Source organism: Vombatus ursinus, unplaced genomic scaffold (genome assembly GCF_900497805.2).
Source record: "Vombatus ursinus unplaced genomic scaffold, bare-nosed wombat genome assembly UNPS02005659.1, whole genome shotgun sequence".
In the NCBI taxonomy this organism is placed as follows: Eukaryota; Metazoa; Chordata; class Mammalia; order Diprotodontia; family Vombatidae; genus Vombatus; species Vombatus ursinus.
Window position 1 is genome coordinate 24774495 of NW_020945437.1, and position 24291 is coordinate 24798785.

The window sequence follows — 24291 nt, forward strand, 5'->3', positions numbered from 1 at the left end:
ACAGAATTAGTGAGGCAGGGCAATTGACCTGTAGGACAGGAAGGCAGCGTGCTGCCGCTCCTTTTCTGAAACTGCCTATAGACAGGTAAAAGTAGAGAGATCCAGGGCTTCTGGACTGACTGGTGTTTAGTCTGATCCGTTATGTCATGGAGGTCAACTTGTGAGTCTGTTGGAACAAGGGAAGCCAGAGTGCCCAGGTGAGACCTCTGCATAGCAGAATAAAATTTTACATCATTGACAACACCTTCTATTAATCATTATTAAGCATCTACTTAAGGAAGAGGACTATGCTAGGCAGAAAAATACACAGTTTGGATAAGACATGGCCTCTGTCCTCATGGAATTCACAGTTTAATAAGGTCTTTCTTTTCTGTCTCCTTAGATAAGCCTGGGTCAGAGATAATGGTACTCTGACAGTATGTAACATTCTAATTTTGGTTTTCTTCACATACCTCTTGGCCAAGTCTTAACTTTTGAAGGACATGAAGTAGAGCTTGTGAGGAACACCTCAGCCAGGCTATTGGTTCTGGATGGTTCACTTAAAAAAAATCTCATTACCTCAACATTGAGATCTGCCACAAAATTGGTAGTGACCTAGATCTGTGTTCACCCTAAGAAATTAATTTCTCTGGTTCACCTCTTCCTCCTCAGGATCCTGCCATATCCTGAAGGGACAACATGCTGGGCATAAGAATGAATACTAGAAATTGAAGAGAGGTAGTTCTCTTGGGGAAAAACAGGCATTTAAGTGTAAACCAAAGAGCCACAATGGAATTAGTACCAGGTTTTCTTCAGACTGCTAATATCCAAAGGATTAAGATAGAAGTGGAAATCTGTTTTTTTGAGCTGAGGTTCAGGCCTTAGTATTGACTCAGGAGGCCAGGTGGCTATAGGGAATGTTGCGGAGCTGAGCATTTGTCTGTCGTGGACTTCTTCCTCAAATCTTCAACCTTTTATGGTGACTGCCTACATTCCCCGCCCCTGCCCTGAATTATCACTGGGGCTTCAGACAGCCCCAGCATCCCTGATGGGGCTATCTGGATTGTAACCTTGTAGGTGGTTCTCATACTTGCTTGGACTAGGGGAAGTGGAAGTCAAGTGTACTTGAAAACAAAGTCCCAGTGACCAATACGGAAGATTCTTGCTCACCTGAGATGTATTTGCTTCTCTCCTCAGATTTCCTCTTTTAATCCTCTCTCCCTGACTCCGGGATGTATTAAGATAATTGCTTCATTAATACATCACAGGTTAGAGATATGACCTCAGTGTCCATAATATCACTGTAGTACACAGTTTACATCTATAAATGTGCTTAAACTAGTAGGTGGAAGAGCAACCAATACACAGTATTTTGAACTCTTATCCAATTGGTCTTTGGTGGTGGCTACCATGCCCTGTCTTCCCCTTCCCCTTCTCTGTAATAATAAGCAGTAGGAAGGGGATGCTTCCTGGTAAATAGGCACCAAATACATCCCACAGATTTGAATTCTTAATATAGTTATGCATATAGACCTTAATTTTTAAGCAACTTCTTTTGTTTTTAGATTAAATTTAAAGGTTTTTTTTAAATTAACAATCATTTATTTTCTCTCCCTTCTACCTTCCCCTCCATTAAAAAAAAAAAGAAAAAGAAAACTGTTGTTTATATGTAAATATACATAGTCAAGCAAAGCAAATTTCCCCAATGGCAATGCCCAAAAATGTATATCTCATTTTGTATCATCATCTCTACTAAGGGATGGCTAGTGTGCATCATCCTCAGTCCTCAGTGTTCCTATTCAATAGTCCCATCTCCTTGGCCCTACCATTCTGTGGACTTTAGTCTGCCAGGACCTTCAAGACCTGCTTAATTCTTTCAGCCTTACCCGATTCCTTGACCTTGACAAGCTCTTTTCTTCACTGGACATCTTGAGTTTATGACTCACTGTACACTATGACCTCAGAGACATATCCAGATCCTTGGTCCTTGCTTTGCCTACCCAGCCCTGCCCTATATCCTCCAAAAAGTCTCGTTAGAATCTTAGGCAATTTAGTGTTGGATTGTAGTATATTCACGTAGGCAGAATATGGAGGATTAACTGATAACTAAGTAAACAGACTAGATGAAACAGATGGACGAAATCTAACTAGGTAAGTGAACTAAATCAAATTATTTCAATGACTGAGACCTTGCAAGGTGAAAGGACTAGTTATAGCAAAATGGACTATCCATGAAAGTGAGAAAACTGAAGCTTGCTAGATGAGCAGACTGGATTTAGGTAGGTGAAGAAACTGGTCTGTGGGGAAGATAAGATGGGATCTAGCCAAGATAAACAAAATATATCTTTCCAAGTAAAGGGACTAGGCCTCTATAGGTAGGGAGATAGAACCTACCAAGGTGAAGGAACTACCTGGTTCCAGGTGAGCTGACTAGATTTAATTGTAAATGGATTGGAATTAGCTAAGTGTGTGTGGGGGGGAGGGGAAAAGACAGCGGTGCTAGGTCTAGCTTAACAAAGGAGTAAAATGCTTGGAAGTGATGGGACTCGATCTGCTGATGTGAGCAGGATAGATATATTCAGGTGACTTAATAGATTCATAGGCTTAGAGTTAGGAGGGACTTGGGAGACATCTGATCCAATACTCTCCTTTCCCAGATAAGGAAGCTGAACTCAAGCAGAGTTTCAGCAGTTTGCCCAAGATCATCCAGATTACTTACTCTCTGTGTACTATTAACTAGCTAACTTAAGAATCAAGTTGATCTTCTGATTGTAAACCCAGTGCTTTTTCCACTCCCCCATGTTGCAAGGGGAGGAGATTGGCCTAGTAAGGTGAAGGGACTAGAGTTGATGAAATGGGCACATGTGTTCTTGTAAGGTAAGTATACTGAAAGAGATGAATGGGCTGGATTTAGAGAGGTAGGGAACAGAGGTACTGACGTGAACAGACTAAATCTTTATATATAGGTGGACTAGATCTAGTTTGGGGGCAGCTAGGTGGCGATGTGGATAGAGTGATAGCCCTGGAGTCAGGAATACCTACCTGAGTTCAAACTAGGCCTCAGACGCTTACTAGCTGGGTGACCTTGGACAAGTCACTGTTTGTCTCAGCCCCTCATCTATAAAATGAGCTAGAGAAGCAAAAGGCCAATCTCTCTAGTATCTTTGGCAAGAAAACCCCATACAGGGTCACAGAGAGTTGGATGCGACTGAAACAACTGAACACAGACAGTTTATATAAATGTAGTAAATCTTGCTACAGAGAGGAGCAGAGCTGGTGATATAAGAGAATTCTTCACTGGGTATAACTTATAGAAAAGGTCTCTGTGATGGCAAATGTCTTGGGATTCATGTGCTTTTTCAGGTCTTAGTATGTCATCTAAAAGCATTTTGAAGGGAGAACAGTCTGGAAATAGGAGTCTTTCCCAGTCATTAGTGTCAGTGCTACTGTTTGGGCATCATTTATGAAGTATTCTTGTGATCTGAAAAAGGCCATGCACCCCCAGAGGGAGCCCAATTTATTCAGAGAGTGATTGATTATAGTAGAAGGAATTCTTGTTCAAGTACGAATTAGACTAGATGACCTGAGATGCCTTACAACCCTGAGATTCTGTTATTGATTGGCATTTATTGGAAAGAGCCCCAAACTAGGAGTCAGGGGACCAGGGTCCTACACTATATGAATGCTAGCTATTATTGTTACTCCCATTAACTCTACCAATAATCAGATGTGTGACTCTGGGCAAATCATATTTCCTTCTCTGGGCCTCAAGTCCTCCATCTGTGGTTTGGACTGAATGATCTTACTAAGGTCTCTTTCTGATTTGCTCTAATACATGTTCAGATGTCTGGATCTGCTGCATATTGCTGCTTTCAACATATCCACTGTTCAATCCATTTTAGCTCAATAAATATGTGTTAAGTGCCTGCTCTGTACAGGGCTCTATGATCAGGAGATAAGACATGATCCCAGACCTCAGGAAACTCATTGTATAATTGGGGAACAGTGGGTGTAGTGTAAATAGTACTGAACTTAAAGACAGGAGGCTTGAGATTTAATCTTGACTCAGATACTAGTTATATGACCCTGGACAAGTCACTTTCTCTCTCTCAATCTCAGTTTCCTCATCTGTAGATTGGGGATAATAATAATTGCACTACCCACCTCACAGAGTTGTGGTGAGGAAAATACTTTGTAAACCTTAAAACCCTATAAAATGAGAGCGTTATTATTATCGTGAATGATGTATGCAAGTAACTTTAGTACAGAACAGGACATAGGAGCACAAAAGAGGTGTAAACAAAGTGGGCCAAGTAATTTCTAGTTGGTTGAATGGCTGAGAGTCAGAGATCAAAGAAAAGGGATTCCTGGAGGGAGAAGCATTAGAGTTAGGTCATAAAGGAGAGAGAGGATTTCAGCAGGGGTTAATGAGGAGGATGTTCAAGGTGTAGAGAAGAGCAAATGATGTGGGTCATAGTTCAAGGTATATTTAGATAGCAAATCACCCATCTTAGTTGGGGCTTAGATTAGTAATACTGCCTTAAGTTCTTGATGGTGGTAGATAATGATTCTAAAGAATAAACCAGAGCCATGTACTTGCTTCCTTCTTAGCTCAATGCACCAGCCTACCCCATAATGGTAAGTTTTGTCCCAGTGTTCCAGCCTTTTATTTGTTGTATTAGGAAACTCCTAGTCCTAGGGAATGCTGATAGGACTCTCAGTTGACAAGATGCTTTTGACAGAGGGTGGAGGTAGGGGGGTAGGTATTTAAACTCTCCAGCTGGGGATGATGTATGATTTGTGATGGCTTCTGCCTAACACCTCTCTTGTGTCTCCACTTAAGCCACGCTGCTGATGAAACAGGCCTGGCCCCAGACCTCATCGTCCTGTGCCACTGAAGGTACCTTCCACCTCCCGGTGGACACTGGGACCGAGAACCGAACTTACCAAGCTTCGTCGGCGGCTTTCAGTAAATACTGCTTTCCTTCTCCTTGCTTTTCCTCCTCTGGAGAGGACCAACCATGCGGGCTTTTCAGGGGGATGGGGAAGGAAATGGTTTGTAAATATTCAAGTACTTGATCCTAACAGGAGGGCTTGTTTGTCTGAGAAGACCATCCTCTTGTCTTCAGTCAAGCTGAGAGTTCTGGATGAGATGCATGGGGAAGGATGAGAGAGGAAGGGCCTACTTAGCCAAATAGATAGTCAGATTGACCAAGACAGTTACTCCAGAACACCCTAAGTCTGGCTTTTAAGTAACCTTTATCATCACCATCTAATTATTTGTTATTAGTTGTACTTTCAAACTTCAAAAATCTCCTTGGTGTGGATGTTTCCTGTAGTGGTAGAGATTGCAGCCCTTCCATACTTTAGAAATGATACTTAAGAGTTGCTAAGAGCCATCCTCTGCTGGCCAAATTTGCCGAGTCTAGTGCTTAGATGATAAACGTACTGGGCCTATACTAGAAGTCTTTTCAGTATTGGTGCAGGACCTTCTTGACCTTATGCTCTGCTGGTATAGCCTTGAGAACCCGGGATCAATGCTATACAAAAAGGAGGCATTGGAGAATTAGAGTGGCTTGTAGTACTTAGATTGGTACTTCAAGAATTGTTTTTTTTTTTTCATCTGTGTATTTCCTCCACTAATGCAGATCCCAGCCAACCACTCTCTACATTTTATTGTTGTCAGGTTGTTTCAGTTATGTCTTGGTCTTTGTGACCCCATTTGGAGCTTTGTTGGCAAAGATTCTAGAGTGGTTTGCCATTTCCTTCTCTAGCTCATTATAGATGAGGAACTGAAGTAAGTAATGTTAAGTGACTTGCCCAGGGTCACACAACTAGTACGTGTCTGAGGCCAGATTTGAACTCAGAAAGATGAGTCTTCCTGACTTCAGGCCTGGTGCTCTATCCACCATACCACCTACCAGCCTTCTCTCTACTTTAGAACATGGGTATTCGTGTGTGTAACTGTGACTGAAACAGTTCATAGCAGGTGACCATCCTTTGATGATAACTCTCTTCACCTTTTGCTGGGCTGATCCTTAGACAATAGATGCAAAGTCTGTTGCTGGGTCCATAGGATCTACTGGAACTTGAACTAAGCTGGCATAGTTTTCTAAAACTTAGAAGTCACCTCTATACCATGAAGAAGCATAAGAGGAGGACTTTACTGAAAGAATAACAACAACAACTCCCATTTCTATGGAGCTTGACAGTTACAGAATTATTTCACACCCATTATCTCAGTTGATCCTCATAGCATCTGTGTGACATGGGCATGACAAGTATTAGAAGAAGCATGGCATAATAGACCACTAAACTTGGAGTCGTGGTAACCTGGGTTCAAATCCTGCTTCTGATACCTGCTGCTACCTCTGTGAATGTAAGTCACAACATCTGTTGACTTAGTTTCCTCATCTGTAAAATGGGGATAATAACATGGATAGTCCCTCCATCACAGGGTTGTTATGAGAGCAGATTAAGAGAATCCATTAATCTAATCTGATGAGCATTTATCAAGCATCTGTTATGTACAAAGCATTGTGTGAGACTCTGAGAGTTCAAAAACAAAATGAAAAATAGTCCCTGCTTCTTAAGGAGCTTATAAAGCACTTTGTAAGCTTTAACATGACATTTGCATGTAGGTTGTTATTATTATCATCCCCATTTTTCAGGTGAAGAAACTAAGACTTTAAAAGGTGAAGGGATTTACCCAGGGTCACACAATATCTGACTGTGGTACTTTATGTCACACATGATGTGAATATTTATGTTGAGAAGAGCTGACCACCAAAAAATGGTGGTTCGAGTCAACAAGACCTTTCATTTCCATATTCCTAAACTTTGAATCAAGCTGTCAGTGATCCTTCTTAGATGCTGTAATTTAAGGACCCGTTTGACTAAGACAAAAAATTGTGAGGTGAAACCATCTGCTAACTGGGAATGGGAACAGTGGAGATAACTTGTTGAAGTGGCAAAATATGCCTTGTCCACAGTCTGCTTTCTCTGGCCTCAGACTTCCACAGTACACTTACATACCCATATCGTATGTATTAGCATACAGAGAAGTGGCTGGGATTTACCTGTCTGAGAAAGGTCATCTTCAGAGCTGCCCCCTCCCCCAGTAATGGAATAAGCACTGGATTCCTCAGGAGATCTAGGCCTTGTAAAAGGATGATAATATTTATACTGTCTACCTCACGGAATTGTTATAGAAAGGGTGCCTTGTAAACCTTGACAGCTCTATACATGAGAGCAGTTGCTATTATTATTCCCACGATGCAGTCATTGCTTAGAAATGTCCAGCCTCTTTGGGAGCAATCTCCAAGAGCCAGAGTATGCACACTATAGGGCAACTAGATGATTGAAGGTTTCTTTGGCATAGCTGGATCTGGGTCCACAAATTGGGCCAAGTTCCCCAGAATCCAACTGTGCAGTAACACAATAATCCTATTTCTTTACTGTCAGAAATTTAGCAGATTGGTGCCATTGTTTTTCTTTTTTCAATATGTTTTATTTTGTTAAATATTTCTCAATTACATGTAAAAAAATTAACATTTATTTTTGAAAATTTTGAATTCCAAATTTTCTCCCTGCCTCCTCCTCTCCCTTCCTTGTGAAAGCAAAGAATTTGTTATCAGTTATACATATAAAGTCATGCAAAACATTTCCATATTGGCCACATTGCAAAAGAAAATAGATCCCCCCCCAAACCCCAAGAAAAAGAAAGAAAGTAAAAAAAACGCTTCAGTCTGCATTCAGAGTTCATCAGTTCTTTCTCTGGAGGTGGCTAGCATTTTTCATCATGGGTCCTTTGGAATTGTCTTGGATAGATGGGTGCCATTGTAATGGGTCAGAATCAGACATCTGAGTGACCATTTAAAAATCACTAGACTCATTTTATTTATGGCTATCAAATCAGATCTATTGCCTGGTTCTCCTGAGTGAATAGCCAAGGCTTCCAGAGGGCGATGAGTCTGTTCCTCAAAGAGAAGTGGCTAGACAGAAAGTTTAAACTGCAGGTTCTATGCAACAGTCTCACCAAGATTTTATTCTAAGTTTCATTTCCACCATCCCCCCTATTCATTTAAGAAACAATTTCAATATAATAGCTATTAATTTGAGGAACTAAATTTATCTTGTTGGGTATGGAGCTGAGTCTGTGTGACTTTAGTTAACTGGAAGACGATGTGGTACAGTGGGAAAGGGTGCCAAACTAGGAGTCATGAGATCTGGCTTCATGAGTCTTGACCTTGGTCAAATCATTCATCTTCTCTGGGTCTTTGTTTCATCATCTATAAAATGGTGAAGTTGAACTGGGTGATTTCTTTGTGGCTTTTTTTTTTTGCAAGGCAGTTGGGGTTAAGTGACTTGCCCAGGGTCACATAGCTAGTAAGTGTCAAGTATTTGGTCTGAGGCCGGATTTGAACTCAGGTCCTCCTGGCTTTAGGGTCGGTGCTTCATCCACTGCGCCACCTAGCTGCCCCTTCATTCCACATTTTAAAAAAAATCTTTTTTTTTTTAAATTAATGATCAAAAGAGCAGAATCTTAACTCCCCAAGAAACACATGTCCCTTGGAATGGTTCAGTCCCAGAGGCCTGAAGCGTGCTTAGATTTGTGGTGAGAATTGTTTTTGACATTGTCATCCATGCAGAGAAAAGTACCATCCATCATCTCGTGGTCTCAATCCTGGATTCTGTCTGTACTGAGCAGTACTCAAATTAATACCTCAGCAAAAAAAAAAAAAAAAAAAAGAGCCTTGGGGCTGCCTGTGAAGCTCTTCTCCTTTCCCATCAGACTAATTCTTCCTTATCCATTGATGAATTCTAAGGAGAATATGATTTGTTTTATAACTGACCATAGAATGTTAGAGCTGGAAGGACCTTAGAAATCATCTAATCCAACCCTCTGGTTTTACAGAGAAGGAAATTGTGGCCCAGAGAGACTGATTTGCTGTAGGCCATGCAGAGAATTAGAACTTGAACCCAGGGTTTCTGACCCCAAACCTCGTATTCTTTTCACTCTATACTATTGCCTCTTCAAGCTTATGGGGGAGAGGGGCAGGAAGGCCCAGCATAAGTCCTTCTTTTTCCACTGCCCCCTTACCCCTATGACTTTGGTCATCCCTCCTCACCACATGCTAATATAATTTACAAATATGTTAGTACTTCAAAGATCTCTGATCTCACCTAAGTGGATCCTCCCTCCCATGAGTGAAAGAGAAAATAGCCACTCCATATCTCAGTTAGTGGTTTCATGAGTTGTTGCCTACACACACACAGAGAGAGAGAGAGTGTATCTTGTAGCCATCTCTCTGGTGATGATCCTCTCTGAGCCTAGCAAAGTTAATTCTTTGATGATAGTTCATCCTTGGGTCCATCCTCAAAGCCTTCCCAGTTTGGTAGAATGTGACAGAGCTTTCTCCCTGCTGGTGTGGTCATTGAGAAACCAGGATCATCACCCCACCACGATGAAGCATTAGAAAATGGTTTTCCAAAAATATATTTTAAATGTTGGCATGGACAAAGGCAGCAGACCATAATAGAGCTCTGGGCTTGGAATCAGAAGACTTGGGATCTAGTCATGGATCTGCCTGTGACTCATTCTGTGATCTTTTCTCTAAGCTATAGTTTTCTTATTAGTAAAAATGGAGATAATCCCTGCACAGCCTCTATGACAAAGTTGTCCTAAGAACCAAATGAGTTAATGGATGGGAGAGTGCTTTGTAACCTATAAAGCACTGTAAACATGAGTCATGATGTTATTTCTAATTGGCTTACAGTCACAGTCCAGCAGTATCTTCTCTGACAAGCTGTCTTTCAGTATCTCCGTCATGGAAAACACTAACAGTGTGATCAGATTTGTTATACACACACCTAGTATCTGAAAATTTGGCTTTATAAGACAGGTAAATTGTGTGTGTATGTGGGTGCTTATTTGCTTTTTAGAAAAAGTGAGAGGAGTCAAGATACCAGAATTCTTTTGACATTACTACTAGTAATAATAACAGCTTACCTTTTTACAGTACTCTACAATTTACAAAGTGTTCTGCTTCCAACTTTCTGAGGGATATAATACAAAGATGATTTTACTCATTTTTCAAATCAGGAAACTAAGGCTCAGAGAGGGGGAATTTGTCCATTGTCATATAGCTACTGAGTAGCAGAGCTGGTGTTCAAACCTAGGTCTCACGACAACAGCAGCCCTTTGAGTAATTTTAAAGTACTTTTAGTGCTGACTTCGCCACTAGCTATATGCCCTTGAGCAGCTCTACCCATCAGAAAGGTTTATTGCAAAAAATGATTTTGTCCTTAAAGAGAAAATTCACTTAGAAGGCATCCCTCAATATTTTGTTTTTCTTCCTTTCTCAATGAGAGATGTGCGGAGGCTGGAGGGAGAGAAGGTACGTCTTCATTTGAAAACCAAATAAAATTCAACTTTAAAAAAAATATCCCCCAACCCTGTGAGATAAGACAAATGCTATCCTGCTCTTTCTCCCACATTCATCTTTTCCCAGTTACCTGGCCAAACAAGTGCTATGTATGCATGGGTTGAAGGAATTGAGAGAAGGCTCAGTGTGGACACAATTATTGCCTTCAGATAAAAGAAGTCTAGGGGCAGCTAGGCGGTGCAGTAGATAGAGACACAACTGAAACATGTATATATGTGTATGTATATGTATATATTTATACACACATATATCACATAACATATTTATATTATAAGGTGTTTATTCTAAGGTGAGGTGTAGTTAATCCCCCACCTCACTTAAATGTGAGAACACTTCTTTTGAATCAATCTGAAGGTGTTAAACTAGAGGTAAAAAGTCCTTAATTAGTGTGGAAGAAGTGAAAGCCATTGGATGAAATGACTTTTCCTAGGAATTGTGTCAGGATTGGCTGAAGAGTCATGCCTCACAGAGCATTTGTATAAAATAGCAAGCCAGCTTGGAACCTGGACCTTCCAATAGCAAGTCTGCCTTGTGGGATGTAGTTCCAGCCAACACCCTGAGATAGGATCACTTGAGGGGAATCCTTCCCTCCCCCCTTGATAAATAAGAGCTAATTAAATCTGGCTTGTTAACTCATATCAACTGATAATCATTGTTGGAAGCCAAATGGTGAGGATTTGTGAACAAAAAGTATTAAAGAAACACCCACCTCCCCTCCCATCTGCTCAGTGTTAGTGCCTAGAACCTTGAGGGGAGAAATAGCTGGGGATCCAGCCTGCCAGTACAAATGAGGATTTGGGGAGAGCACCTTAGAGATGATCTAGTCCAATTTCTACAACATCCATGAGAAGTGATCATCCAACTTCTGCTTAACCACTTCCAAATGATGGGGAACTCATTTCATCTCAAAGCAAAAATCCATTCAGGAGAGATGGTTTGTTTAAAAGTTCCCCTTGTACTGAGCTTCTCTGGTCTCAAATTCTTGTGTGTCAGTTAACCCCTAGAACACAATTAATGTTGTTCTAGAAAGAGCCAGCGGATTGGACTAGGTGATATGAGGCACTTTCCAACTTGGAGAACATGTAATCCTAAAATTCTGTGATTTTAAATTTACCATAGAAATTATTTAAATAGTGAGCTATATAAAGGATTTTTAATTTTAAAATGGAATTACATACAACTTTACAGAAACACATAATATATTTGGTACATTATCTCATCAATGTCAACTCTTATTAAGAACAGAATATTTCATAAGTATGGAAGAAACTTGCTGATCTGATGAAGGCTTTAAATAGACCATGTGTGTCTCTCACAGGTCACTCAGACACTGTAGTGAAGACATTGAGCATTACACAGAGAGAAGAATCTGTGGAAGAAGTGTCTGGTTTTTCACAGGAGGAAATAACAGGGAAATACATCTTTTCTCTTAGGCACCAGTGCTCACAGCTTATGAAATCAAGTGAATTTACCATTTTGACCCAAATATGACCTCATAGGTTTTTCCTTTAGTGGGATGGAACTCATGACATCATTGGCAAGATAAGTGTTCAAGAGAAGCAGGTCGGAGAGAATGGTAGCAGAGTAGCCATAGTATACAACAGGGAGAAGTGAGGGAACAGGAGGAAAAGCCTCCTAGCATGGCACAGCTTGCCCCAGTGCCTCCACCTTTGAGAGGAGACACCTCCTTCAGTCTGGCTGGTCATCAGCCTGTCCCTTTCTGAGCACCGCCCTGGACTGTGCTGGGGAGCACCTGAATGCCTCTCTTCAAGTAACCCATCACCTCAGCAGCCTGGAGATCAGGAAGATTTTCAGGATCATAACATATTTTACTGCTCCAATTTAGGTAATTGGAGGCAAGCTGTATTTTGAATGTCAGACCCACAATTTATTTTCCATATGACTTCTTCCAGAAACAGAAGATTATTTTAACAGAGATGGCTTGAACACTGAAGATCCTTAATATGTCCTTTTTTCATCAATAAGAGGTTGTAATGGAGAGGAAAAAATGTGAAGAAACTTTGAAGGCCAAAATGAGCTTTGCTGTGAATGTTCCTCAACGTAAATGGGGCCAGCAAAAAGAATGTGCTTTGAAGGTTTGGCAGAAGCTATTCTTGTCAACTAGAAAGCAAACTGTATTGTTAGAAAATTTTTTTAAAAAAATTTAAAGCACAACGATGCTTTGAGCTTGGAGGATTATTATCCCCATCCCCAGAGGTTGAGGGGAATGGTACTCAGAATTTTTCTTAAGTCATTCAATTAGTAAAAAAGGCTGAATATGAATTTGAATGAATGTTACACAGGTTACAAAAAATACAGATAACCTTTACCTTGTGGACAGTGTCTCAGAATAACAAATTTGTAGTACTTCTGCTTTGTATGACAGTTGATTGTGTTTCTGTATACTTTGATATTCACCATACATTGGCAAGACCAGTGATTTCTATTATCTATAATGCTTCTGAGTAGAAAAGTCTTTTTTGGTACTTTGGACCTCACCTTTGAACTCTTCATGTGATAATGACGAAAGTCAAACTATTCAAAGTAGTTTGTGAATTGGACTGGCTTGGTTTCTTTTAGATGTAATTAGTACCTGGATTTGGAAGAAAACTGTGTTTTCAAGAAATGCAGAAGGCAATTGTGGTTTAAGAAAAATGTCTTAAAAGATTAAAATGGTACCAAATGGTATCAGATTTTTTCCCCATGAAATTAATAGCATCTTTATATATGTATTTTCTTATATATTCTTCATATTTTTTTTAGGCTTTTGTTTCCTGAACAACCATGTGTGCATTGTAATTTTCTAAAATGTGTTTTTTTTTCTTCATTTGGTTGGGCTAAGGACAGAATTTTCACAAGAGGCTGCTTATTTAATTTGTGGTTTAAAGAGGTTTTTTCTTTAATACAGAAAACCATTTTTTTTTTTTACTTTTAGAAGGTTACGTGAATCTTTTGAAGCTATTTGAATGTGTTATAAGAAGACTCATACAATGTTTTTTTCTTCAGTGTTTGAGGCTAGTTATTTATAAGGCTTCTGAAGGAGTGGCGATGGTCCTGGAGGCAGTGAATGACCTTGGCATCTTCAATGTCTGACCAAGCTCTAAGTGTTGCACAGTGCTGCTTCAGCCACCTTCATGGCTGTTGGAACAAATTGTTCTCACCCACCCATTTTGCTGGGGGATGTCTTCACATGCCTGGGGTAGACATCCCTCTAATAGTTACCCTTCAGCCTGGTTTAGCCCATCTGCTGAGATGGTTTTTACCAGGGTGTGGCTGCTGTACATGCTACAGCTTCTTGGAGCCACAGGTGCGAGTTGGGTGAAGGTGGACACCAAAGGTGGATGAGCAGCCTTGAAAAGGGCTCAACAAGCCCTCACACCAGAGGTTTTAGTGCTCCATAAATAGGTTATACACCTCATGCACTGGTGTAGGGAGATACTTGAGGCAGGGAGACCAATTAGGAAGCTGTTGCAGTAATCTAGGAAAGAGTTCATGAGATCCTGCACCATGGTGGTAACTGTATGAGTGGAGAGAAGGGGTCAGATGTGAGAGGTATTGTGGAAGTAGAAATGGCAAGATTTGGTCACTAATTGGATATGTGGAATAAACCAGAGTGAGGAGTTGAGGATAATACCAAGGGTTACAAACTCAAAGACTCAAAAGGTAGAAAAAACCAGGCACAACATGCCGCTAGTCAGGGCTAGTAAGAATGTATCTGCCTGAGTGTTGCAAATCGAATTCAAGGGACTTCAAAGTGAAAGGAAAGGGAGAGAATTATCTACAATGCAGCTATTCTAAAGGGAGGTTACGGTGTAGAAAGTAGAATTGCTGTTGAAAGGTATGTTCAGCCTAAGGAAGAAAAAGACTGAGGGACAGGAGGTAAGGAATGACTTTTTCCCCAGTATATGAAGGACTATCCTGGGGCAGAAGGAGGAAGCATTCTACTTGTCCTAGAGTGGGCAAAGGGAGGGAAGTAGTAGCACAGAAAAATACATCTAAGATCCCTGCAACCTTTGCTGCTTTTGATCGCCCTACCCCCTGAATCCTCTTCTCTCTAGGTTTTCGAGGCATCACTCTCTCCTGGTTCTCCTAACTATCATACTGCTCCTTCTCAGTTTCCTTTACTGGATCCTCATCTCTCCCTCAAAACTATTTCACTTGATCTCATCAGCTCCCATGGATTTAATTACCATCTCTGTGCTGATGATTCTCAAATCTACCTATCCTACTCCAGCCATTCTATTGACCTACAATCTCACATCTTCCACTGCCTTTCAGACATCTCAAACCAGATGTCCAGCAGACATCTTAAACTCAATATGTCCAAAACAAAACTTAGTATCTTAAGGATAATACCAAGGTAATAAACTCAAAAGACTCAAAAGGTAGAAAAGACCAGGCACAACATGCAACTAAACCCTTCCAACCCCCACCCGCCTTTCCTTTTACTATAGAGGGCAAAACCATCCTCTAATCTCTGAGGCTCAAAACCTAACTGTCATCCTGGACTCCTCACTACTTTTGTCTGCCATGTGCAATCCATTGCCAGAGCCTGTCTATTTTATCCTTGCCACATCTCTCAAATACACTCTTTCTGTCCTCTGACACTGCCACCACTCTGCTGAAGGCCCTCATCAACTCATTCCTGGACTATTGCAATAGCCTTCTGGTGCATCTTCCTGCCCCAAGTCTCTCTTCACTCCAAATCCAGCCTCCATTCATTCACTAAAGTGAGTTTCCTAAAACAGATCTGACCATGTCATTTCCCATTCAATAAACTACAGTGGCTCCCTAGTCCCTCAGGATCAAACATAAAAGGTTCTGTTTGGCTTTATAACCTGGGCCTCTCCTCCTTTTCCAGTCTTCTTGTATCCTACTCCCTATGTACTCTTTGGGCCAGTGACACTGGCCTCCTTGCTTTTTAACAAACAAGATATTCCATATCCTGGTTCTGGGCATTTTCTCAGGCTGTCCCCATGCCTGGAATGCTCTTCCTCCTTATCTCTGCCTAATGGCCTCCCTGCTTTTTAAGTCCCAGCTAAAAGCCCCTCTTCTACAGGAAGCCTTTCCCAATCCCACCTAATTTCAGTGCCTTCCTTTCTTATTTCTGTTTATGCACTATATAGCTTGTTTGTACATATTTATTTGTTGCTTCTTAATTAGATTTTGAGAGTAGGCACTGTCTTTTGCCTCTTTTTGTATTCCCAGAGGTTAGCCCAGTGCTTTTTGATTAATTGATTGAGCAACAGATGGACTATAGTGTATAGGGAATCATGTGTACCTAAGGCCATTCTGGCTGGAATGTAGAGAGTGTGAGGGGAGTAATGTGTAATCATTCTGAAAAGAGAGGCTGTTACATAGATTACCTTGTGTTTCATCCTATAGTCAGAAGGGAACTATTGGAGCTGCTTCAGCCCAGAAGATACATGATCAGAACTGTGCTTGAGGCATATTCATTTGGCAGCTCTGTGGAGGACACATTGGAAAAGGGAGTGACAGGGTCCAGGGAGGCCAACTGGGTCAGCTCAGGAATCCAGGCCTGAATGAGGGTCTTTGTGCTCTAAGTAGAAAAGGGGACCAATGTGAGAAATGTTGTGCTCAGATCCGGGAACCAAAGAAGGGGAAACATGTGGAGAGGATTTGGGTGAAGATCAAAGGAGGCACAAACAGAAGTGACATTGTAGTATGTCACAAACTACCTACACAGAAAGAGGAAATAAATGAAGAGTATGGCCAACAGATCAAAGTCTGGCCTAGAGCCATGCTGGAGTAATTAATCTGGACATTTTCTGGAGAACTCTGCTAAAAGCAGAGCAGCAAATAATTTCTTGGCTTGTCTTATTGAAAATGACATGCTTCCAGGAAGGGAAGAGAATTATCATTCTGGACTCTAGGGGGAGCTTGGGTGGGCTCCTGGGGCTGTTGCAGCTGTTGTGACCACTGCCCGTATTCCACCCTCAGACCCTTGGCTTAGTCCCCTTTGGTGCTTTGAATTATAAAATGATTGGCCTGTGAGTGGGGAAGGTTGTTAGAAATATTTTCCTGAGTGCTACTGCCTATTGGGGCCTTCAGTTCCTGACATGATCACAGATATTATTTTTATCCTTATATTATATTTTTGAATTCAGTTATTAAGTGTTTTAATTGAATTTTATGGTTGACCAGTGCCAATTGCTTTGAAAAAAAAACTTGAATCAGTTAGAATAAGCCAAATTTAGGTGTCACCCAAAATGTGGATGTTATTTGCAACCTCAAGGTGAGGTCCTCAGCATCTGGTTGCTAAAGTTAAAATGCTGGGAACCTTGAAGGAAATTACCATCCCATTTTGGAATTTTTGCTAGAGATAGAGGCTAGGCAAAGTCTGACATGAACCCTGGATTTTCTCAAGATCAGATTTCAGAGGCAGAATAGGTAGCATCCCATAGACAAAAATTCTAGAGAAATCAGCACAGGATGGAGTGGAAAGCTCTTCAAAACTAAATTCTGAAGACACGTAAACAATTCTGAAAAGAAAAGGGTAGAGGGAGTTTTCTAAAGAGACCGATGTGAGTGTACAGGGAACTTAAAGACTTACTGGATTCTAAAGAGATGTACAAAAGATGGAAGCAAAAGTGAGTAATCAAGAACAAATAGCAATTTTTGAAAAATAGCAATTTTTGACATAGTTTTCTAAGAATAAGTGGCCAATAAGGATGGTGGCTATATTAAAGGAAAAGGAGGTACTGAGATTAATGAAATTATAATAGTTGGTATATAGCACTTTAAGGATTGTAAAGCACTTTATATAAAATTATTGCTTTTGAGCCTCATAATAACCTTGCAAGTTAAGTGGTATTATTATTCCTATTTTATAGATGAGGAAACAGAGACTCAGAGAAACTAAGTGACTTGCCCATAGCCTAGAAGCTCATAGGTATCTTAGGCAGGATCCAAATCCAGGTCTTCCTGACTCCAAGCCCATTATACCATTCTGTCTCTCAAATAAATCCAGCTCCCATGTTTTTAATTATCATCTCTAAGCTGATGATTCACAGAGAGAGAGAAAGAACTAGAAAGACAGATAATATATATCCATTAGTCATCTGATAGATTGATATAGATGCCTAGATGCATATCCAGCCCCATTCCCTCTTGAAATTTAGTCCTGCATCACCAAGTGCTTCTTGGATATTTCAAACTGGATGCCCTGTAGATATCTCAAGTTCATCCTTTCCAAAACTGAACTAATTTTCTTTCCCTCCAAACTCTACAATCTTCCAAACTTCTCTATTTCCATCTAAGACACCGCTATCCTTCCAGATCTGCAAACTCAGCATTATCCTTGATTCCTTACTCTCCCTCACCCCAAATATCCAGTAAGTTGCCAAATTGCCATTTCTATCTCAACAACATCTCAGCTGATCCAAGCCCTCATTACTTGTTGCTTTGATTATTCAACAGCCCCCTTATTGGTTTCCCTGACATAAGCCTTTCACCACTCCAATTCATCCTATATACTGCTGCCAAAGTCGTTTTCTTTAAGCACAGATCTGACCATGTGACTGCTCTACTCAGTCAACCCCCTTGTATACCTCTTGCCTCTAGGATCAAACCTAAACTCCTCTGTTTGGCTTTGAAGACCCTTAACCACCTGGATTCAACCTATCTTTCCAGCCTTAATGGACATTACTTCCCCTCCGGTACTCTACAGTCCAGTCAAACTGGCCTTGTTTCTGTTCCTTATGTATGATGTTCCATCTCCTGATTACATGCCTTTGTTCTGGTTGTTCCCTATACTTAGAATGCATTCCTTCTTCAACTTTGCCTGATAGAATCTTCTTCTTCCTTTAAGATAAAATTCACTCTTCATCTAGAAGTGCCATCTTCTACATGAAGCCTTTTTTGATCTCTCCAACTGCTAGTGCCCTTATTCCCAAATGACCTTATTTAACTACTCTGTGTATATTTGTCTTTATCCATTTCTTATTTATCCTGTATATATTTTCTCGTCCCCCCTCTTTGAATATCAGTTCATGGTAAGGATTGTTTCATTCTTCGTACTTGCATTCCCAGCACTTAACACTGTGACTGAAGCAAAGTAGGTGCTTAATCAATGCTTATTGATTTGATTGTTGATGGAAATGATGATGGTAAAAGATGATGAATAAGTAGAGATGCTCATTTCTTTTCTTGCTTCTGTTTTCTCTGCCAAGAATGGGTTTTGGATTGGCACGAACAAAGCAAAAATGACTAATGGGGAAATGAAAAACAAGATAACTAAGGAGATAGGAAAAGAATACACAGCTGCCTTTGAGTTCAGCTCAACAGGCCCAAGTGAACTCTATTCCTGGGTGCTAAAAGAACTGGCTGATGTTATTACTAAGCCACTCTCAGTGATCTTTAGAAAGATGTAAAGGGTGGAGGAGGCACCATGTGACTGGAGAAGGGCAGATGTCCCAGTTTCCAAAAAGAGAAGAAAATAGATGAAGCCTGCTATCAATGTACCAGTAGGTTTTACTGTTCTTGATAATATTCTAGAATATGTTATTAAAGAGATGGTTACTAAACATCTAGAAAAGGAAGAAGTGATCAAAAGGGGACAGCAAGGCTTAATCAAGAACTCATCATGCTAGACTAATCTCATTTCTTTTTTTTTTTTTTTTGATAGGGCAGTGTTAGTAGATGACTTCTCAACCTTCATAGTATCTGCAAATCACTAACCGTCTTGAGCCTCAAGTCCCTCCTCTGTAAAATGGTGCTAATGATACTTCTTATATTTAACTCTTGCTATTGTGAGGTTCAAATGAGATAATGTATACAAAATGCTTTTTAGATTTTAAAGTTCTGTGCAAATACATGAAGTTTTTTGGGGGTGGGAAGAAGAGGAAGGGTTAATATGGACCAATGATTTCATTGGTTTGGGTAACTTTGAATATAGAAACACTTTCCACTGATACAGTGGTTTACCTAGAATTTATCAAAGCATTTGAAAAAGTCTGTTGTGCCATTGTGCACAAAACAGAAAGATTGCAGCTAGACAGTAAGTACAGTTAAGTGAGTGAGGAATTGGTCGAAGGGCCAAAGATTAATCATTAATGGTTTAATGTCACCTCAAAAGAAGATCCCTGGTAGAGTGCACTAGGGATCTATGTTTGGCCCTGTGCTGCTTAATGTTTTGATTGATGACCTGGATAATGAGTAGATGGCATGCTTATCAAATTTGCAGATGACAGAAGCTAGAAGGGATAGCCAACACATTGGATGATAGGAGTCAAGAATCAAAAAGATCTTGACAGGCTAGAATATTACACTGAATCTAAGAAGATGAAAAGTAATAGTCATAAATGTAACTTCCTATATGGATTCAAAAAATCAACTTCACAAGTACAAGATGGGGGAGCTATGACCAAATAATATAGTTTTCATTTTGAAAAGATCACTAGGGCCTGCTGGCCCCATTTATATGAAACAGAAATATGAAAAACATGACAGTTAAAATACTAATTTGATCTTAGGATCACAGATGTAAAGCTGGAAGAGCCCTCAGAAGACTGCTAGTCCAATACTCTCATTTTACAATTGAGGAAATGGAAATCCAGGGAAAATTTTAACTCGAGTCTTCTTACTCAAGCTGACACATTTTCCACTGTACCACAAGTGTCAAGCATGGTTTGGAGTAGATGGCCTCTGGGGGGCCTTCCAACTGTGAGATCTTTTAAGAGCCTTGGATTAAGAGTCAGGAATATTTGGTTTAGATTCTGGTCCTAGTTCGGTTTTCTTCGTGGACTTGAGCAATTCCCTTCCCTTCTCTGGAACTTAGTTTCCTCTCCTATAAAATGAAATGTTTGGATATGTGATCTCTAAGATCTCTCCTCCTCCTGACGTTCAGATTCTGTTTTCAGATTCCCAGATGTTGTTCTTTTATATGGCAGGACTTTTGATTTATGTTCAGAGCCTTGCTCATTTCAGAACAAGAAGAAAAAGGAATATAATCGCAAAGGTTATTCTTAGATGTGGAAACAAAATTTATCTGCAGTAACTTGGTGCCTTTTGATTTTTTTTCCCTGAGTTATTCTTGTGCTTCCCCCCCCCCCCCCCCCGTATTTGTCCTTGCACAGAAAGGATAATTCAGGCCTCCTTATGCGGAGGGCCAGATTCAATCTGGGTGGAATTCTTGGAACATAAGAGAAGACATGAAAACGTAAGACTCTGAAAATGTTAGAACTTTCAAACCATAGAATAACAGAATTTTAGAATCATTATATGCTAGAATATTAACATCACAGAATCATGGATCTTATAGTTAGAGACTCTTAACATCATAGTGTAACAGATAGTGGAGCTATACCAGTATCCTAGTCCTTCTGGTGGGTCCTATGCTCAAACCACTTCCAGGCTTGTCTCTTTAACAGAGGTCATGGCACACGTGACACCAGAAATGGACTAACACAAAAGAAGTACTTAAAATGCAAAATATTATTCAGTGAACATTAACAAGTACTTAAAACATGAAATAGTAACATATGACAAAGGACTCACAGGTGTCCATAAACAGGTTAACAAAAAACAAAACTTGTAACCTATCACTTCTCTTGAGAAGTGAGTTGAAAACATGAAGCATGTTGTGGGACCACTAAACAGATAGATTACATTTTTGTGTCAGTCTTCACTGTCCAAACATTTATTGGAAGTTCATCTCTTTTGGCCGTCCAGGTGCCAGTTCATGCTCTGGCAGTGGTCATCTGCTCTTCCAAGTAGGGGATAGCTACAGGAAGCTCCTTCCACAGGGCAGCCAGCAACCAGACCTCTCGGTGAATCCTGACTTTTGAAGACTATGAATATCCACCGCAGAATTGCTATCGGGGGAGAAAAACAAAGCATAAGAGGTAGTTAGGGACTTAAGACAGTCTCAGGCTAAGCAATCACTTGCTCTCATGTCATATGTATGTAGCCATAATAGCTGCTGCTAGAGAGAAGGAGAGGGAGGAGAAATCTCCCCACCACCTTTGTTTGGAGTAGTTGGAGGCCCAAGCTTCTCTTTCTCCCTTCCTCTTTCCCCTTCTATGCCACCTTCCCTGCCCCCACCCAAGGGAGCCTCTGGTCTTCCATGCCTTTTAGCAAGAGGCTAAAAACACATGTGACCAGAAGGGCCACTTCCATTTTGGCATAGGAAACTGGTTTAATTCAGCACCTGCTGTGCACAATGCTGTGCATTGTTAGGAGCTAGGGGAGACATCCATGTAAATGTAAGAGTAGTCCTGCCTTACTTAGTTGAGATATGTGAATCAATCCAAAAGAGGTATAAAGAACCAATGAGATAAGTTCTTACTTCATGATCCCCTTCAGTAGATCCCTATCCTTACATATAGTTTAGATAACATTAGGTCCCTACTCGCAAGGAGCTGAAGATCTGGTAACAACAGATAACTATTATATGTAATATTACTTGATAAGGGAATTTTTGTTTTTGGTATGGACTTATGATTTCATTCACATCAGGAACTTCCTGGTAAGTAAATGCTCTCCAAAGAAGAGCAAAAACTACCTTGCAATTTATAGTCTTAGAGAATTGGCTGTGGGTAATTAGAAATTAAATGACTTTCATTATTTCATGCTTTCATCAATTAAGATTGAACAAATGAAGTTAGAACAAATGAATAAACAGACTAAGTTACAGATTTAATTACTGATTTTGCAAAATCTTACAAAACTACAAGGCTATACTTTAAAGAAGTCACAGTGAGCTAATTGAGAAGAGAATTACATGTAACAAAGGTAACTGAAAGTTCACTGTCAGAGAAATTTTCCATAAATAGAGTTAGCTAAATCACTTTTTGGAGGGTTTAAAAAATTTTGTTGATTCTGTTCTAACCCTAATCTTTCTTCTTCTCTTGACTTCATATCTCAGAAATATTAAGTCTTTCCCTAATACTATCATTCCATGTGTAGGTTTTAGCCAGATGAGGTTAATATTAACTGGAAACAGGCTTCAGTTAGTCAAATGTTCCAGGAAGAATGGCATAATAAAATTCAATAAAAAGAAGTAAAAAATTATCATAACAAGGGCAAAGAATTTAAGCATAAAAAGGAACCTGGTTAGTGAGACAAAAGGAGAGAACAGGAAGAAGAGAAGAGAAAATGAAAGAAGTCGGGGCAGCTAGGTGGCGCAGTGAATAGAGCACTGGCCCTGGAGTCAGGAGGACCTGAATTCAAATCTGGCCTCAGACACATGATTCTCACTAGCTGGGCAAGTCACTTAATCCCGATTGCCTCACCAAAAAAAAAAAAAATTGAAAGAAGTCCAGAGAGAAATAAGGAGTAGGGGGGAAAGAGAAAGGAGGTCACGAATGAGAGAGCATGCAGAGGAAGATAAAGGACAAAAAGAAGATGAGGTGAGAGATAGATTAAAGAAAAAGTGAGCCATTTCTGAATTTCCTATATCCATAAACACCTATTTGTCTTCCTGCAGATCATTTATAGAATCCTACAATCTCATCAGAGCTAGAAGGGACCTTCTAGGCCCGTCTAGTCCAACTTTCTCATTTTACAAAGGAGAAAACAGAGGTCCACAAAGCAGAAATATCATATGCAGGGTTATACCACTAATTAGCAGAGCCAGACTTAAAACCTTGATCCAATACCCAACACTTGCTGTCTGGGCTTTATCAAACCCTTTTAAGAGAACTCAAAAGAACTCATTTTATGCTCCACACCAGGGAGCGCTGTTTACAAAAGAAAAGGCATGTTAGAGATTGTCAGAACTGGCAGGAATCCTAGATATAATTTAGTGCCAAGTTTTTCATTATGTTGGTAAAGAGGCTGAGGTCAGACAAGGGGCAGGAGTATGCTTGAGGTCACTTAGCCAAGACTTGAACTCATATTTTCAGACTCTCAGGTGAGAGTTCTTTATACCCCCTATTTTATTTCTGAGTTATAATAGAACAGAGCAGTCCATTTATAATTAGTTCCCCTTAATGACCCAGAGGTCTGGTTTGGATGAACTATTCCATAATAATTATATTCCTTCAAAGTGCTTTCACAATCACATTTTCTCATCTGACCCTCATTCATTCATTCAGCAAATATGTTTTGAGCATCTACTGTGTACAAGGAAGGCATTTCCTAGCCCCATGAGGTAGACTAAGTTGATATACATATGTAAATATGGAACTCGATGAGGAAACTCCCTCTATGGTGCGAATCTGCATCTGCTCTGCAATTTAATAGTCTTAGAATGCTTGAGACATTGACATGCCTGTGGTCACACAACCAATATATGTTTGTGGGGGAGAGAGGATAGGGCACTTCAAGTTTTCCTAAGTATTTCTTAAAAACGTGTTTTCTCGCTACCTTTTGTTTTTATGTCACCTGCATTTCCCATTGTGTCTCTCTAAACCCCCTTGCAGAGAGTAATACCTTAGTTTTAAAAGTACTTTTAAAAGAGAAGGGAAACAGTTCAACAAAATTAAGCAACATATTTAAAAACTCTGACATTATATGTAGTGTTCTGTGACAGTGTTCTCCTGCCTCTACAAAGAAGTGGGGAGAGGTACCTTTACTTGTCTCATCTTTGGGGTCATGCTTGGTTATTATAATTTTGCAGGTTTGAAAAAAATTCTCGTTCTTTTATTTACATTGTTGTAATTGTATTATAGTGTTTGCCTGGCTTTGCTTACTTTACTTGGCCTCAGTCCATATGTTTTTCCATGCTTTTTCGTGTAACCAGGATTTATTCTGACACCATTATCTGAGGGCTAGGCCTGTTACGTGCCACCAACCACCCCTAAGTCCTTCTTGGATTGTCCAGAGTCTTTCACCACTACACCAAGCTCTATCTCTGTAGTTGAGTTTGTTAACCCCATTTTATATATGAGAAAATTGAGGC

At 40.1% G+C, this 24291-nt stretch overlaps 1 protein-coding gene across 7 annotated transcripts in view; it reads left to right on the forward strand.

Annotated features, from left to right (window-relative positions):
- FAM168A (family with sequence similarity 168 member A) overlaps positions 1-24291 on the forward strand; it is a 185583-nt gene that overhangs the window by 154723 nt on the left and 6569 nt on the right. For 4 of the 7 annotated variants that reach the window (XM_027848109.1, XM_027848111.1, XM_027848110.1 and 1 more), the window contains one exon: positions 4823-4948. The exons of 1 other annotated variant lie outside the window; for it this stretch is intronic. In XM_027848109.1, the coding sequence (XP_027703910.1) occupies positions 4823-4948 (126 nt within the window). The remainder of the gene's footprint in view (positions 1-4822; positions 4949-24291) is intronic. 2 more of the 7 variants (XM_027848113.1, XM_027848114.1) reach the window with 1 other exon arrangement.